This window comes from Capricornis sumatraensis, chromosome 9 (assembly GCF_032405125.1).
Source record: "Capricornis sumatraensis isolate serow.1 chromosome 9, serow.2, whole genome shotgun sequence".
Lineage (NCBI taxonomy): Eukaryota > Metazoa > Chordata > Mammalia > Artiodactyla > Bovidae > Capricornis > Capricornis sumatraensis.
In genome coordinates, this window is record NC_091077.1 from 22,505,180 (window position 1) to 22,521,364 (window position 16,185).

Here is a 16,185-nt window from a genome sequence, read left to right on the forward strand (position 1 = left end):
GGGCTGCTGAGTCAGGAAGCTCTCCACGCAGCCCTTCCCCCAGTAGTGGGGCCAGCAGGGGAAGCCGAATCAGCTCCAGGGAAGGTGTTGCAAGGCCTGCAGGCACTAGAGTTTCCAGGCAGGCTGAGCCCATAGCTCTCAAGAGGGAGTTAAGAGTGCTGTGCTGCGAGCTGAGGAGGTGGACGGTGTTGGGAAGGCCCTGTTCTGAAAAATTCAGAAGCACCGAGTGTGAGTAGGGCTTGAGGGTGGTGCGGTGGGTCCTCTGGGCCAGACCTGCCTTTTACTGTCCGGCAGTGGCCGTGTCACATCTTGGCTTGGGAAGGAAGAGTGAAAAAGGCTGTAGCTGATCCCCACCCCCACTCCTTCCCCTGTGAAGAAAACTTGCAGGATTGAGGCCTTGCACGTCCTGGGACTTCACTGTCCCAGGCTGCCTGCCAAAGGTGTTGAGGGAGTTTCGGGGCTCAGCTTTGGTTTCAGCAGGCCAAGGTGTGGATTCTGGCTCCAGGGTGGCCACCCACACCTCCTCTGCCCCCGACCCCACACCAGGAAACTGGGAAAGCATCTCAGGGCAGGCCTTGAGAAGGGGCTGGTGTGCTGCTGTGCTGGGGTCTCGCGGGGAAGCTCGGCCATTATCTTTTACCTGCCAATACTGGTATTCGGTCTGGAGTGTCCCCACTGCCCAGAACGTCTCTAAGCAAATGTTTTTTCTGGGACTGTGCCTAATCTCTTTCCTCTCCCCCAAGTAGACTGGGTGTGACCTGGTGGGGGTGGAGGCAGCCCCTGGAAGGAGCTGGAGGAGATTCCTGGGCAATGGTGCAGGCTTCCCTCTGCCAGGAGATCTGGCATCCCCTCCCCGACTCCCACTGTTTCCCACCGCCCCCACCGCTCCTGCTGCCTGCAGGCCCCCAGCCCACGGCTGAGGGCCTGGCCACAGATAGATGTGTAAGAAGACTTGTCCTTAAGCAACCCTTCTGACAAACCGCTCTCTAGAACTGAAGACAGGGTGGAGGTGGGGAGAAGCAGAGGGGTATAATCTGAGGCTCTTGGTAACCTGGCAGAATGGGGGTTAAGGCTGGGGTGCTTGCCTCTGAGCTGATCTGAGCCAATGCTGCCCTGCATGCAGATTGGGGGTGGAGGGCAGCGGGGGCCTTGAGGGGCCATCAGCTCCCCATAGAGCTGTTCTGCACCCCGTCCCCTACCAGACCCACTGCCACAGCTGCCGGGGAGCCTCTGCCACCACTCCTAGAGCTCCCACCACCAGCTGGCTCCTCAGAGCAGGCATTTGTTGCCATCAGCCCTCCCCAGGAGGGCAGACTTGGGGCAGGGCCTTCACCACCTTTGTGTTTTGATCAAGATGTGGTAAGTGCTCCCCAAGCCCCACATACCCTTTATAAAGGGACACTGGTACTGGCGGGACCAGCTCGCTGCCTGCCCAGTGCCAGGAGCCTGCTGGAAAGGTAGGGTGTGAATGCATGTCACTCTCCAGGTTGTCTTTGAGCCCTTTTGGTTGGCAGAGACAGAGTAATTGCTTGAGCTAGCTTCTGTCTATTGAATATTTCCTTTCGATGCACCGGGCACTATAGTCTCTGTCCACGAGATTTTTTGAAAGAGGCACAGGGGTAAAGTGACTTGTCTGAGGTCATACAGCTATCAGTGAGTCAGGACTTGGACCCAGTCAGTCCAGCACCAGAATTCTCCTCTGGGCCTTTTCCCTGGCTTGTTTGCAGGAGCCCTGGACCCTAGGAATTTATAATTTTATTTCAGAGCCCTTCACTGGGAGTTAAGGAAGTCCTTTAATGATCTACTGGCTTGCCTTGTGCGTCCCCATTTCTGAAGCCCTCAGAGGTTTGCACAAACCCATTGCACGGACCGCCCCCCTCTCCCGCCCCCCGACCTGCCTCCAGGCAGATATAGAGGGAAGCCAATGTGTTTCTAAGGGGAAGGAAGAATCTGAGGACCATGGAGGGTCTCAGTACCAGGGTGCTGACTTCGAAGTTTTGTCCTCAGGTAGGAGGGAGCCAGGTAACATTTTTGAGCATTGGCACAATTTGGTCATATTTGTGTATCAGGAACATAACTGTGGTGTCGGTGTAAACACTGCACAGAGCAGGGTGGCTTGTGGGGAGACTGGTGTGGGAGTCTGGGCTGCACTTGGTGATGGCTGGACCAGACCAGGCTGAGGGGAGGGGGAGGGTAGCGGGGAGGGTCGCAGGGTGGGAAGGAGTGGTCAGATTTGGGAGATGTTTAGGAAGCAGTCCTGACAGAGCCATCTTCCCAGATTGTGAAAGTCTAGAGTACTGGGGTGGGGTTAGGAAGCTGGACCAGCAGAGGGCTCTTGGAGTGGAGCCATGGGTTTGGGGGTCATCTGCACTGGAAATGGGCCCTGGGGCTCTGCCTCTGCCGCCTTGAAGTCAGAATGCTTCCGACCAGGGTCCCCTTCCTCCTGCTCTCTCTCTTTCCTGGGTTTTAACAGCTGTGCCTCTCACTCCCCACCGTCCATGGGGGTGAGGAGGGGCCTGGTGCCACCACTTGGTATTCTGAACTGGAGAAGGAGGCATAGGGTATGCAGAAGGAGAGGAGGCTAGTTGATGCTGAGGGCTGGGAACCCTTGCCAGGTGAATATTTACAAACACAGCTGCTCTCTTGGCAACACCAGCACCACCGCTGATTCCCTTAGCTGCTGTCCGCCTCCCCCACGCCCCCTACCCATGCCCAATGCTGCTGCAACCACAAGAGCCTCCTGGGGACAGGGAATGAGGCACCAATGGCTCAGACCCCAGGGACCACCAAGCGCTACACCAGCTTGACAGAGAAGGAGCAGAGGTCATAAGAGGCCAAGGCCATGTTAAGTAAGGAGATGAGACCAGACTCCCAGGCCCTGCCTCAAGCCAAAAGCCTGGTGACACAGGCTGGCTCTGAGGTCCGTGTCCTTAGAGGACCTGAATTTGCAGCTCTCCCCTCTGGTGGGTCCCGATCTGAAGCATTCTCAGGGCATGTGAAAGCACCCCTGACTATCTGAGATTGGTGAGCCTGCGTGAATGACACCCTCTGGTCGCTGCCCAGCCAGGAAGTGGCACAGGCCCAGCCTTAGCACTGTAGGACCTGCAGTCACTTGAATTGCCTCCGTAGGGTGGGCACCTGAGTAGGAGCCTGGGGAGGAGTGGGTGGCCAAGCCCTTTTCCCACCACCCTCCAGTGTCCCAAGCAAGTGGGCTTCCTGGAAGGGAACCCAACCGTGGGAAAATGGCAAGTTCGTAATGTGAGGCCAAGAGGGAGCCCCCGTATAGTGTGTGCATGGTGACGTGCAAGTGGCTGGCCTGGCTGGCTTGCTCCCTGCTTACAGGCTCTGGTGGCTGGGCTTGGACTCTTCTGACCAGGTCTGAAGCTGGTTTTCTGTGGATTTGCATGCAGAGTCGCTTCAGTTGTGTCTGACTGTTTGTGCCTCTATGGACTTCAGCCTATCAGGCTCCTCTGTCCATGGGATTCTCCAGGCAAGAATACTAGAGTGGGTTGCCACGCCCTCCTCCAGGGGATCTTCCCGACCCAGGGGCTGAAGCCACATCTTACATCTGCCTGCATTGGCAGGTGGATTCTTTACTGCCAGTGCCTCCTGGGAAGCCCTCTCTGTGGGTTCAGCACTGTCGCAAAGGAGAGCACGAGTTGTGGGTGTGGGCGGCACAGCGTAGGCCGGCGTTGGGGTGGCAGTGCATTGCAAGGCGGTGGTTTAGAGGCTGTGGTCATCTGGGGCTCAGGTCCTGGCTCCCCTGCTCGCTTACTGCACCTGTCAATGGCAGGTAACTTCTTCGGTGGAGTCTCTGTGTCTCCACCTCATAAGGAGTCATGAGGACCGAGCGGTGCAGTGTGGAGGTGTGGACTCCTGGGTATACCAACATTTCAGGGAGTTTACGCAGGTTCTGTTTTTCCCTCTCCTGGGGTCTGTGGTGCTTTGGTGATGACTGAAAGCTCGGCACATCCAGGAAACCAGCCTCAGACTTGTGGCCCTGGACCTCGTACAAGAGTTCAAGGGCTCCAGACTTCTTTCCTGGGTATAATATTTAGTTTGCTAAGTGCTCCGTGGTCTCCCTCAGCTCCAGCCTTTGCATATTTGCTTCCCTCTGCTTGGGACACCTTTCCTCTTTATCCTTCAGTCTCGGCATCAGTGCTGCTTCCTACAGGAAGTCTGCCCTGACTCTCTGGACCTGAGTTGGGCATCTTTTCTGGTGCCCTATGTCTGATCACAGCCCAAACTGCCCTCACAGCACTGTCCATTCCCTTTTGGATCTCCCTGATGAGACTGCAGGCAGGCTCACATCTGGCTTGGCCCTGTGCCCAGCACTGAACTAAATCAGAGTGGGGCCGTATGAGGGTCTGCTAGGTGAGTGGGTGGGTAGATGGGTAAGTGAGTGGACGGCTTAGTCATTCTTTTCTGTGCTCTGTGACAGCCCCAGCATTGCAACCGATGCCCACGTTTGGCTGTAGCCTGGGGCCTGCAAGGAACTGCCAAGGGCCAGAGACTGGTGGTAGTAAGGCATGTGTGTGTGTTAGTTGCTTAGTCATGTCCGACTCTTTGCAACCCCATAGACCATAGCCCACCAGGCCCCTCTGTCCATGGGATTCTCCAGGCAAGGACACTGGAGGTAGTAAGGCATACTTCCAGGGTTTTCTCTGAAACTTTTGGGACTGCATAGTTGAGCCCCAGGGCTGGACAGGGACTTCTTGAGCCTTGCCTTCCCAGCCGATGGAGTCAGTTGAGTCTGCTGCTATCATTCAGCTCTCAGAGCTCACCCAAGGAGCTAGCGGGCATATCTAGATTTTCCACTATGTAGTGAGTCATTTTTTATCTGATGGGCCTGGCTCTAACTTAGTCTCTTATTTGCAGCTTAAGGAAGTAAATATCCTAAGAAAGCCAACTGGCCTCCTGCCCAGGGTCCTCCTCAGAGCAATTTTCCTTAGTGGATTTACCTTGGTCCATAGCCTGTCCTCTGCGTTGCTGACGCAGAACCTTAATTTCTCCAGTTTGCCAGCAGCTATTTGTTCCTGTGGGGTGGCCCCCAAAACTGATCCAACTCAAGCAGGCTGCTGGTAAAACTGGATTTCTGGCTTAGGGACTCAGTGAGGACGCTCTGGCTAGGTAGGGGCTCGCTTCTCTCACCCAGACCCTGTGTGTGGTTGATGAGTATAACCTGGGCTCACACTGCCTGCCATGTCATCCATAGAGCATAAACCCCTGTGGGTCCACGTACCTGGTTTCGGACACCTGTGTCCAGTGTATTTCAGCCTGGGCTGAACAGCCTCCTTGTTCTGACAAGCATACCGCTGGCCATCTCTTTAGTCCCATCATGCCTCTAGCTACACCACACCCAGGATGAGGAGCTTTACATGCATGAGTGATACTGTCCCCATTTTAAAGATGGGGAAGGAGAAGTCCAGAGAAGTGAGGTGTGCTCAACCTAGCATAGCTCACAAGTGAAGGAGAAGGGACTTGGACTCTGGAGCTTTGCCCACTTCTTCTGCAGTGACTTCGCACAGCATTGACCTCATCTTTGGTGTGGTGATGTTTAGCACAGATGCCATTTGTTGGAACTTCAGCAGCTCTCTCCTCTCCTAGGGGTCAAGCATTCGCGATTTGGCTCATATCCTGTGGCTGCAGAGTAGCTGCTGTTGGCCTTTCTCATTCTTTCCCAAGAAGGGAAACAACAGTCGTGCATCCAGAGATGGGGTGAAGGGCCAGTGCATGGCAGCCAGGCGCCCATACAGCCCTCACTGAGCTGGCAGACCATAGATGGCATACAGCACTCCTAGCTCTGGGCCCTCCAGGTAGGCAGGGTCACAAGAAGGCCCCTGTGGGGGCAGAGCGTCCAACACCTGGCCCACCCTTGCTGCCTTCCTCAGGCCTGGGCGAAGTGCAGACCCCTGAGCCCAGCTAGCCATGTGCGTGTCTTGCCAGTGTTACTTCACCTAGCAGTTAACAGGAAGGCCTGGTAGCACTTGGGGGCTTCCCTTTTTGAACCAAATTAAGCCCCCAGTGATTGTCACAGAAAAGCCCCCACTGGCCACCTTAGAGCATCCTCCATGTGCCCCTAGTAGGCCCACAGTGTCCACTTGGACTGCATGCTTTATCCCATCATGGCACCCTGACCACCATATGCAGTGTCACGAGGGATGCTTATGGTCCCTAGGAGGGATCCAGCATGTTGCTGAACCCTTTCTCTCTGAGCCTTCATTCCTTTTCCTTCCCACCAGCTTAACTCTCGCTCCCTCTGTGTCGCCTCCTTTCTCCTCTGAACATTAGCAGATGGGATCCCAGGGAGCACAGCACAGGGCCGTTGTTAATGGTGGGCCACCTCTTCCTCCAGCCATTGGCTTCTTGGTCCGTGGTGGTGCAGAGCCGCAGTGCGTAGTGGTCAGCAGTCCGGGGCTGGAGAGCCGGGTCCGCACCTCAGCCTGGCTGCTCTTGGGAGCACTGCCGTTCCGAAGAAAGTTGGCCCCAGTATCACCTCTGCCCCTGGCAGGCCTTTGGTTATAACTTCTCTTCAAGGAGAGCCCCCTCGTGGGCCTGAGGGGACTCTGCTGTGTGTCGTGCACTGAACCCTCGCGTTCTGCTTCGCTCCCCTCACATCTGTCGGGGCTGCTCTGTGGGCCCTGCCCCCTCGCCTTCTCTGTGTCCCTCAGGGTGAGAGCCGGGTGTTGGCAGCTTTGAGGTGGCGTGAAAGGCGTCTGCATCCTTTCACCCCCACTCCTCCTGGGCACGGTGCCAGGCACATCTGCTGCCCCTCCATCCAGTCCACACCGCGGGAGCAAGGATAAGCAAGATGCTGTGACCACACAGGAGAGGCAGTACACCCAGGCGCTGGGGCTCCGGAGGCATTAACTCCAGAGCTGTCAGAGCACGCTCTACCCCTGGGAGATGCGGAAGCACATGTCAGGCATGGCCCAGGGCCTGAGCATATGTTTCTCAGGAGAGCTGGGCCGGATGTCCGACTGTCTGGTATGGCTGCTAAGGGCTCTCTGGCCTGTCACCAGGAAGGGCCCTTCCTGGCATCCAGCTCCTAGTATATGCTGTGCTGCTCCAGGAGACTGCACATCTCACCTCGCTCGGGGCCTGGCCAGGATCAGCGTGTGGCTTCTGACTCAAGTGGGAGGAGAGGCCCCAGACCGCCCCTCCCTTGCCTCCTGCCAGGCCGCCTCCCTCACCTGCCTCTCGTTCCCCGCAGAGTTCTTCCTCTCACTTCTGGAGAAGATGCAGGCTCAGGAGATCCTGAGGATGCTGCGGCTGCCCGAGCTGGGCGACTTGAGCCAGTTTTTCCGCAGCCTCTCGGCCACCACCCTCGTGAGTATGGGTGCGCTAGCTGCCATCCTCGCCTACTGGTTCACTCACCGACCGAAGGCCTTAGAGCCACCGTGCAATCTCCTGATGCAGTCAGAGGAGGTGGAGGTGAGCAGTGTGTGAGCAGCTGGGCTGTGGGAAGAAGTGGGCAGGGGACAGGCGTCTTGAAGGTAGAACCCAAACTTGTGGCTTATTTGACCTCAGATGGCCCAGAGAATCTTAGTTTCTTCCCTGGGCAGCCAGCCAGGAAGCTCTGAAGCGCCCCTGGACAGGCTCTCCTACCAGATGCGCCTTCTACCTCTCCCAGGAGCCAACACCCAGCTGGAGACTGACCTTGGGCCTTGCCCTGGGCCTCTGGTTGGCCAGAGACTGACCTTGGCCCTTGCCCTGGGCCTCTGGTTTGCCTGCTTCTTGGGGAGGGGGCCTTGGCTTATGGTTGCCTCAGTAGGAGGCCTAAGCATGTTCTCAAGGGGGTGCTGGGTAAATTTCCTCCCAGATTCTCCCTGTACCCGACCCTGGTCTGGAGCTGGGACCCAGAGGGGCCTGACCACAGGGCCCTGCCCTTTCAGAGCACACAGCTCACGGGCAGAGCCACTGAGGGAAGAAGGGATGGCGGCCCGACCTGGACAAGGGGTTCCAGGCTCAGTCTAGAAGGACCTGTAAGATTTGTTTCTTAAGTTTATGGAATTTATTTTGCCTTTTAAAAAATCTTTGAAAGTAAAAGTGTTAGTGACTCAGTTGTATTTGACTCATTGTGACCGTCCATGGGATTCTCCAGGCGAGAATACTGGAGTGGGTTGCTAGGCCCTCCTCCAGAGGATCTTCTTTTAGTTATTTTGAATAGTTAGTGTATTCACACAGTTCAAAAGCAGCCAAAGAACATAGAATGATAAGCTTCCACCTTCTTCCTCTTGCCTCCCAGTTCTGTTCACCTGAGAATTGTGTTAGCTGTTGTCCACAAGCAAACGTATAGACATCTGCCTATGTTTTAAAATGATAATACACCACATACACCATGCAACACCTTGCTTTTGCTCTTGACGGTATATCTTGTAGGTACTGATCATAAACATGACAGAGTTTTGCCTGGTAGGAGAGGGCACAGGCCGAGATAGGAGTGGGACCTGTAGAGCATTTTTCCAGAAAATGCTTTGGAAATGTGTGCAGAGGTGCAGGTGTGTGACTGCGACCTGGTGGTTTTGGGAAGTGGTGATTCACATGGTGTGGCTGGGAGGTGGGGAAGGGCTGTGGGTATATAACTTAGTTGCCTGTGGTGACCAGCAGTTCTGGATTTGCAGCCCAGCTGTGCCTCTTACTAGCCTTGTGGTCCTTGGCAGTTTCTTTTTTTTATAAACTCTCTGAGCCTGTTTCCTCATGTGTCAAGTGGGCAATAAAAGGAGAACCTGCCTCCTAAAGTTATGGTAAGGATTTGGTGAGATGATGCAGAGGAAGCACTAAGATGAATTAACCCACTTGGAGAGGCCAGCAAGGACAAAGCCCCGTGAACTGGAGAGGGACTCTTGGAGTGGACAGCCTGGATCTATTTGCGGTTTTCAGTAGTAGGAGAGACGGCCATTTTTGCTGTGGCTTTGCAGGGGCCATGTGTGGGGAGGCACCTGGGGCTTCTGGGCTTAGAGGTGACAGTGATCTGGATGCGGTCAGGTTGAGGGCCAGAGAACGAGTCCCTCGTGGGTCTGGCGGGGAGGACAGGTCATGGGCACAGCCAAGGCCTCTCTTCCTGGGAGGGTGGTGCCCTCCCTTGCCTCATCGTCCAGGAGTGCAGGAATCCAGAGTGACTATAGTGAAGGAGGCGAGGAGAGAGTGGTAGGAGGTGAGATGAGAGAGGTAAGAGGGATCCAGATCATAGAGTGCCTGGTAGCATCTACTCTTGCGTGCTACCTGGTAGGGAACGGTTCAGATCATGTCTCTCACCCTGGCTTAAAATCCTCCCCAGCTCCCCATTGCCCTCCACCTAAAGCTGAAGCGCCTCGCCTGGATCTGCTGCCTCTCTGGATCCCTCCATTTACCACTTGGAGCGGCATGAGTTGCCTCCAGCCCCCAGGTGCCCTCCTGCCCCAAGTGTGTGCACTTGTTGCCTCTGGTGAGACTGCCAGTCCTTGTTCCTCATTCTGCCCAGTAAACCCCTTGGTATCCTTTAAAACCCAGCTCAGCAGCCACACTCTGACACACCTGCCCACGCGAGCCCCTTCTGTCCCTGGCACACAGTCCCTTGCTTCATCGTTTCTGTCCCCCCGAGTGCTCACCAGGTCTGATTGTGTCGGGCCCCAGATTCCCACACAGGTCCTCCACGGGCCTGGTGCTCAGGAGGCACTGGCCAAACAGAACTGTCCACTGCAAAACAGCTGAGTGCTGCCTGTGGTTTAGAGTCCGGCTGTTTGCTTTGTAGCTCTCACACTGTTCCTCAGACTTGGTGTTCCAAGAGGTAGTGGACTGTGGGCCAGCCCAGCACAGCCCAAACAGTGCTCAGAGAAGAGTTGGAGCAGTGATTCTGGAGAGTACTGGGCTTGGGAGCCTGAGGAGAGGGGTGGCACGAGGAAGGGGAAGAGGCAGGAGAAGCCCAGCTCCTTTCCCAGCCCCCAGCACACGTGGCGTTTGCTGCCTTCCCACGCGATTCACCGAAGGTCCGGGCTGTTCCCTTCACAGCCTTCTAGGCCTCTTTTCCCGGGAAAGTACCTTCAGTGGGTTCTCAGGCTAATCACACTGTTATGTGAGTGATGGATGGCAGCCATGCTTCTTCACCCACATGCATGGCAGCAGCACCTGGGCAGGTTGGTCCTGAGGCCTGACTCCAGCCAGCATCCACCACTCTGTTGTGTGAGTGGACCATGGGTGTGTGTGCACAGTAACTAACGATCATGGGCAGTTAGCGTACGCTGACCTGGTGTGTGGGTGCTGTGTGTGCCTGTGTAGGAGACCACTATACTGGACCCATGGGCATGAGCTGCCTGTTACAGTGTGTACAAGCCGTATGTCCATGAACGTGTGTAGAGGTTGTGTGTGTACAGCCCGGGTGTGTGTAGGCCATGTGGGTGAGTGCGCACAAAGCGTGTCCCGGTTCCAGCCATGTGGCCCAGGCGTGTACCCACACTGTGCATGACCCTGTCCTCTCCTGACACCCCGCCTGCCTCTCTGTTCTGTGCTTGGTTCATAGGGCAGTGGAGGGGCCCGGCGATCCGTAATAGGGGACAGCCAGCAGCTGTTCACCCACTACTATGACGACGCCAGGACCATGTACGAGGTGTTCCGCCGTGGGCTTAGGATCTCAGGTGAGAGGGGCTGTGGGAGTATGGAAGGGTTGTGGCAGGGGTTGAGCAGGTGCGAGGGTGGGAGTGAGTGAGTGTGGTTCCAGGGGTGCGGTGAGTGAGGCATTCTCAGGGTCAGGGGAGAGAAGCCATTCTTAGCCCTCCTGCCACCCAGTCACACAGATAACTGCTAATGCGGTCAAGGGCTGACCTCAGCTTTTGTCCAGCCCTGGAACTGCTGACCTTAAGCTGTCTGTTAGCACATACTCCCTGTCTCCCATTGGCAGGCCCTGGTGAGCCTTGAACTACCAGGCTACTGGCAAGCATGGTTCTGAACCTGACTTCCAGGAGGTCTGGGTGAAGGGAGTTGTCACAGAGAGGCAAAGCACCACCTCTGCCCAGTGGCCCCCGGGTCTGCGTGTCCTCCTGGGGCTGCATCACACAGGTCACGGTGGGAACTAACTGGCACTGTGTCAGTTCCCATTCCTGGGCCTCCCTGATCTCCCTGGGGAGATGCCATGCTTGTGTACTTCAGGCCTTCTTGCACTTCAGCAGGTTTAGACAGGCAGGTGGGGCCCATGGACCGCCTCCCAGGGTGGGAGGTTCATCCAGGTGTCTACTGAGTGGGTGCAGGTGGCACTGCCACCCTGCCCTCCTCCCTGGCACGAGGTCTGTTTATCTCTCTGCAGGGAATGGACCCTGTCTTGGCTTCAGGAATCCCAAGCAGCCTTATCAGTGGCTGTCCTACCAGGAGGTGAGTAATAGAAGACAGCCCCCACCCTGTCTACCTACACAGACCTGGCGCTTGGAACGAGGTGGGAGGGTGGGTTGGGGGCACCCTGGAGGGTTTCAGTTACTTTTTCTTTGTCTGGCCTGTCTGTCAAACTCCTGGCAGCAACCTTTCAAGACTTCCAACACACCTGAGTAGGGAGTTGGGGAGCTCCCTCAGACCATAGAAATCCCACCTGCACTTCTCCCTTCCCTGGTGAAGAACCCTTGCTTTCCCATCACTGCTCTGTGTCTCTGTGCAGGTGGCCGACAGGGCTGAATTTCTAGGGTCTGGACTTCTCCAGCACAATTGTAAACCATGTACAGATCAGTTTATTGGCGTTTTTGCACAAAATCGACCAGAGGTGAGCATCAGCCTTAACTGGTTTTAGAGGCATCAGTGGAATACAGGATTGGGTACCATAGGATAGCCCAGCTCCCACTGCCTGAAGGGACTGGGGCAAGAGGAAAAATGGAGATCCTTCATCCATGCCATCTCTCACTCCTTTGGCATTGCCCCTAATTGGGGTGGACATTTCAGCCAACCTCCATCCGCACCCAACCCAGCTGCACAAACAGCTGACTCCCTGAGCCATGGGAGAGAAAGGACCTGGGGAAGAAGCCTGTACAAACCCCGGAGGTGGGCTTGGGGTAATTTGGAGTCTGTGATCCCCTGGAGCAAGCGTGGACTAGAAGGCTGTGGGTGAGCAGGCACAGCTCATTAGCTGCATGGGACCCTTGCCTTGTGTACAGGGCCAGAACAGAGCACTCTTGTCACAGGGCCCCAAGCAAGGATCCTGGTTGCCTGGGCTGAGGGCAGTGCAGCCCTGCTATCTGCTCTGTGCTCCTCCGACCCCACCCCACTTCTCTCCACAGTGGATCATCGCGGAGCTTGCCTGTTACACATACTCTATGGTGGTGGTCCCTCTATATGACACCCTGGGCCCTGGGGCAGTCCGCTACATCATCAACACAGGTGAGCCCAGCTGCCCCCTCCTGCCTCTGGTGGCAGTCCCACTTCCCCTTCCCAGCCTTCAGCTTATGCTGCCTGTCTGACGCTAGTAAGCACTTGGCTGCCGTTCTCAGAGAACACTGGGGGCTTCCGTTTTGGCCCTTGAATTGGCTTCCTGAGTCCCCAACTGGACTTTACCTGAAGGCTCCTTCCACACAGAAGGGCTGCCAAGAAGGAGCTTCCGCACCAGCCCCCAACATAGGCTGCCAACCCTCTGAGCTCCCTTCAGCTTAAGGCAGGTGTTTGGGGTGTGATCAGTATCTTAGACCAGGGATGATAGTAGCTGAACCTGGAGAAAAAGGAATGTTTGGAATCTACCCCAGGGAATCTCTTGAGGGTAGATTTCAAGCATTCTTTCCAAGAGATTTCCTGCCCTCGGCTTCATCCAGGCTCTGGGTAGTTTTCCTCTGGAAACATGTCCCATGTGACCTGTCATACGTGTTCATTTACACACAAGCTTGTCTTGTGGCAAACACAGCCCGTGGTGGTTCTACTTGGCACATGCTGCCTGCAGTCACAGCCTGTGCCCGCACAGCCTGACTCTCCCTGACAACCCCTACAGCTGACATCAGCACCGTGATCGTGGATAAACCTCAGAAAGCTGTGGTTCTCCTGGAGCACGTGGAGAGGAAGGAGACGCCGGGGCTCAAGCTGATCATCCTCATGGAGCCATTCGAGGAGGCCCTGAAAGACAGAGGGCAAGAGTGCGGGGTGGTCATTAAGTCCATGCAGGATGTGGAGGTGAGGGTCTGCTTCTGGGCTGTTTCCTGGGCCACAGCTAGTTGGCCCCTGAGCCAGAGCTGCTGGTTATCTGCCCATCTTATGACCCTGGGATGGATGTCTGAGGCCATCAGGATGTTTCATGTGCCAGGGTTCAAACAGGGGAGGCTTTCCGGGGGCTGGTGCTGGGTAGTAGACTTGGTCCCCGCAGGCATCCTCTTTGGTATGGGCTCAGCTGGTTGGCGCAGTTAATGACACACGTGCCAGTAGGTGATGGTAGTGCCAGCTTGCCCCAGGGCTTCTCCCACAGCCTCTGGAGTCTCCTCATTTCCTGCTAACGGCTAGCCTGTCTGAGCTGGAGGACTGTAGTAAACTGGAGTTCTGAAGAGGTTCCTGTAGATGTCTCCCAGGCCACCAGCAGCCAACAGAGCTGGTCTCCTTTGCATGGCCTCCCCAGAGACATCGGGCTGGTGGCAGCCAGTGGCCTGCCGGAGTGACACAGGGCATCCTCCAGGGCCTTGGGCCTTAATAGAAGCTGACCCCCACTGTGTCCTAGACCCGTGGGCCTTCCAGTTCTCCGCCTGTTTCCCTGTGTGCTATTGAATGCCTGTGCCCTGCCATGGGTTTAGGGGTCACACCTAAGCTGGCAGCCCCAATCTGCCCCTCCAGCCCTGACCACGTAGCAGGAGGCCCAGGCCACCTAGCCACTCCATCTTGATGTACCGTGCACCCCTCAGGCCATCTCCCCGTTGTGCATGTATACAGTGGGCTGCAGAGCCCTGTGTGTGATGTGGGGTGGGCCAGAGCCTGGGTGTGTATCTTTGTATTCCCTGAATTGGGAATCTTGGACTCTGGGCTTGGTGCAGGGTCAAGGCATACTGTGTTGATTTATTTATCTTTTTTTGATTAGAACTTTTGAGCATTTAAAATCAATGTTTTCCTCTTTCAGGACTGTGGCCAGCAGAATCACTGTGATCCTGTGGTAAGCTCATTTTCCAGCAGGTCTTGATTGAGCAAAATGGTGCCCAGGGCACATCCTTACAGACCTTCCTCACCATGCACAAGGCTTGGTAGAGAGGCCAGAGTAGCACCCCCGTGTTAATAAGCAACTGAGGAAATGTCCCCTTCCTTGGGTGCTGAGGACTTCTGTGAGTGAGGGTCCAGAGAGGGACCTGGAACAGGAGTTGGATGTTCAGGAAGGAGGAAAAAGGGCAGCCAATCCCTTGGGTCTCCAGTAACTTTCTTTGGGCGACCTGATGTTTTCCCTTTCAATGTAGTGAACTCTCCAGAGAATGGGATGGACAGGAGCAGCAACAGAACCGGAAGTGGATGCCTTGAGGCATCTGCTGTCTTTGTTCATCTTTGCTCTCTGAACTTTTCTGAGTGTCATCCCCAAGTGATCCTGCCTGAGCTGGAATCACCAGTGAGGGTCACTACCCTCTGGGGGGGCCGTGTGGGGACTTTCAGCTTCCTAACCAGGCCTCTTACCTCCAGCCCCCTCTGCAGCTCAGCTCTTCCCACTCACTTCACCACCCTGTGAGCCTTCTCACGCACAGGCAGCAGCAGGTCACATCCCTCTTCCCAGGGCCCTTACCTTCCCTGTAGCCCCTGATATGTTCCTACCTCCACACACTGTACCCCTCCCGCTAGCCTTAGAGAACTCCTTTCTGACCCAGCAGCATGCCCTGTCTCTTGCACCTGTCTGTGCCCAGGCTGGTTTCCTCTCCCAGAATGCCCACTCTCACTTCATCTGGAGAGATGCGGCTTATCCTTCAGTCTCAACTCATGTCACCTCTTCTGGGACGCCATCTTCTACGTGCAGGTGGTCATGGTGGGCTCCTCCTAGTGACCCCAGGACTACATGCACAGGGCAAGGGCCAGATGCAGAGCAAGCTTAGTGACAGAGTGGGCAGCTCAGCTCTGGGCTCCATGTTCTGTTCCCAAGCCTAAACCCAGACATTTGGGGGAAAAGTCGGAAGGAAGGAGGAAATGGGTCACGTTGCCTAGGAAGTTGAGATCTTTGACGAAGGCCTGTGTGTGGCCACTGCAGCGCAATCCCATTAGAATTCAACTCAGACACAAGTGGGGGAGGTGGCAGGAGCAAATGTGAGGTGGGTGAGACAGGTATGTGGCCACGCCTGGCTGGGTTTCCTTGGCTTTTTCACCTCTTTCCTGGGGACTTGCCTGCTCACCTTTCTGATGAGAGCATGCAGGGCCACACACGTGTGCCAGCACGTGCCTGCACCTCACCCCATGCATACACACATGAGGTGGGGCAGGGTGTGCACAGAGGGGCTGGCCGGGAAGGGGTCCAGGCAGTCACACCAGCAGGGTCTCTAACACACTCCTCTTCTCACCTCTGTAGCCCCCGAAACCCAGTGACCTCTCCATTGTGTGTTTCACGAGCGGCACGACAGGTAAGTGAGGCTTCTAGCTCATCAGCCAGGGTCACCTGCTTCTTCCTGGCACCCTGGACAGGGTGACCGAGGGCTCTCTGGCACCCTCTGTGGGGCGGACTGAGCCTTGTCCTGTGCCTGGCTCTAGACGCTGGCTCCTCCCTGCTGCTCCCAGCAGCCAACACGAGGCAGCGTGGGGTGGCTGGACGGTGTGGACTAGGGAGAACTAGGGTGGGGGCTACAAACTTCCCAGAGTGGGGACCAGAGGCAGTCTAGGCAGTGGGGTCACGCGTGACTCGGAGGCAGGGCTCTCACCCCTCTGCTTCCTGTCCCTGCTTGGCCTTTGTGTCAGGGACTGGGGAAGGAGTGTGGAGTTTGGTGTTGGAGAGTCTGGTTTTGAACCCCATCTCCACCACTTGCTGGAGGGGCACAGGATGGTCACTTAACCTCTCTGACACCACTGTCCCCAGTTTCTCACCTGAGTGGTCAAAGGTGCCAAATGGGAAATGGGGAAGATGTGTTAGAAGGCAATGCAGAGGATCTGTGGCTGGTGCGCTGTGGGCAAAGGTGTCAGGAAGAGGAAATGACGCACTCCATGCCTGGTGCTGGCAGAGGAGTATGCGCATCAGCGTTGGCAGGAACAGCCGAGGAAGTCTTCCTGAAGGAGGCAGGACGCACTTCTTAGAGGAGGCGGGACACA

The 16,185-nt window shown here is 56.1% G+C and overlaps 1 protein-coding gene across 6 annotated transcripts in view; it reads left to right on the forward strand.

The window, feature by feature from the left end:
- Positions 1 to 7,218: 7,218 nt before the first annotated feature.
- ACSL6 (acyl-CoA synthetase long chain family member 6) overlaps positions 7,219 to 16,185 on the forward strand; it is a 44,248-nt gene continuing 35,281 nt past the window's right edge. For 3 of the 6 annotated variants that reach the window (XM_068980579.1, XM_068980580.1, XM_068980578.1), the window contains exons 1-8: positions 7,228 to 7,329; positions 10,499 to 10,613; positions 11,279 to 11,343; positions 11,621 to 11,722; positions 12,234 to 12,333; positions 12,932 to 13,110; positions 14,039 to 14,071; positions 15,455 to 15,506. In XM_068980579.1, coding sequence (XP_068836680.1) covers positions 7,240 to 7,329; positions 10,499 to 10,613; positions 11,279 to 11,343; positions 11,621 to 11,722; positions 12,234 to 12,333; positions 12,932 to 13,110; positions 14,039 to 14,071; positions 15,455 to 15,506 — 736 coding nt within the window. In that variant the 5' untranslated portion in view covers positions 7,228 to 7,239. Of the gene's footprint in view, positions 7,435 to 10,498; positions 10,614 to 11,278; positions 11,344 to 11,620; positions 11,723 to 12,233; positions 12,334 to 12,931; positions 13,111 to 14,038; positions 14,072 to 15,454; positions 15,507 to 16,185 lie in introns of all 6 variants that reach the window. The other 3 variants (XM_068980577.1, XM_068980576.1, XM_068980575.1) reach the window with 2 other exon arrangements.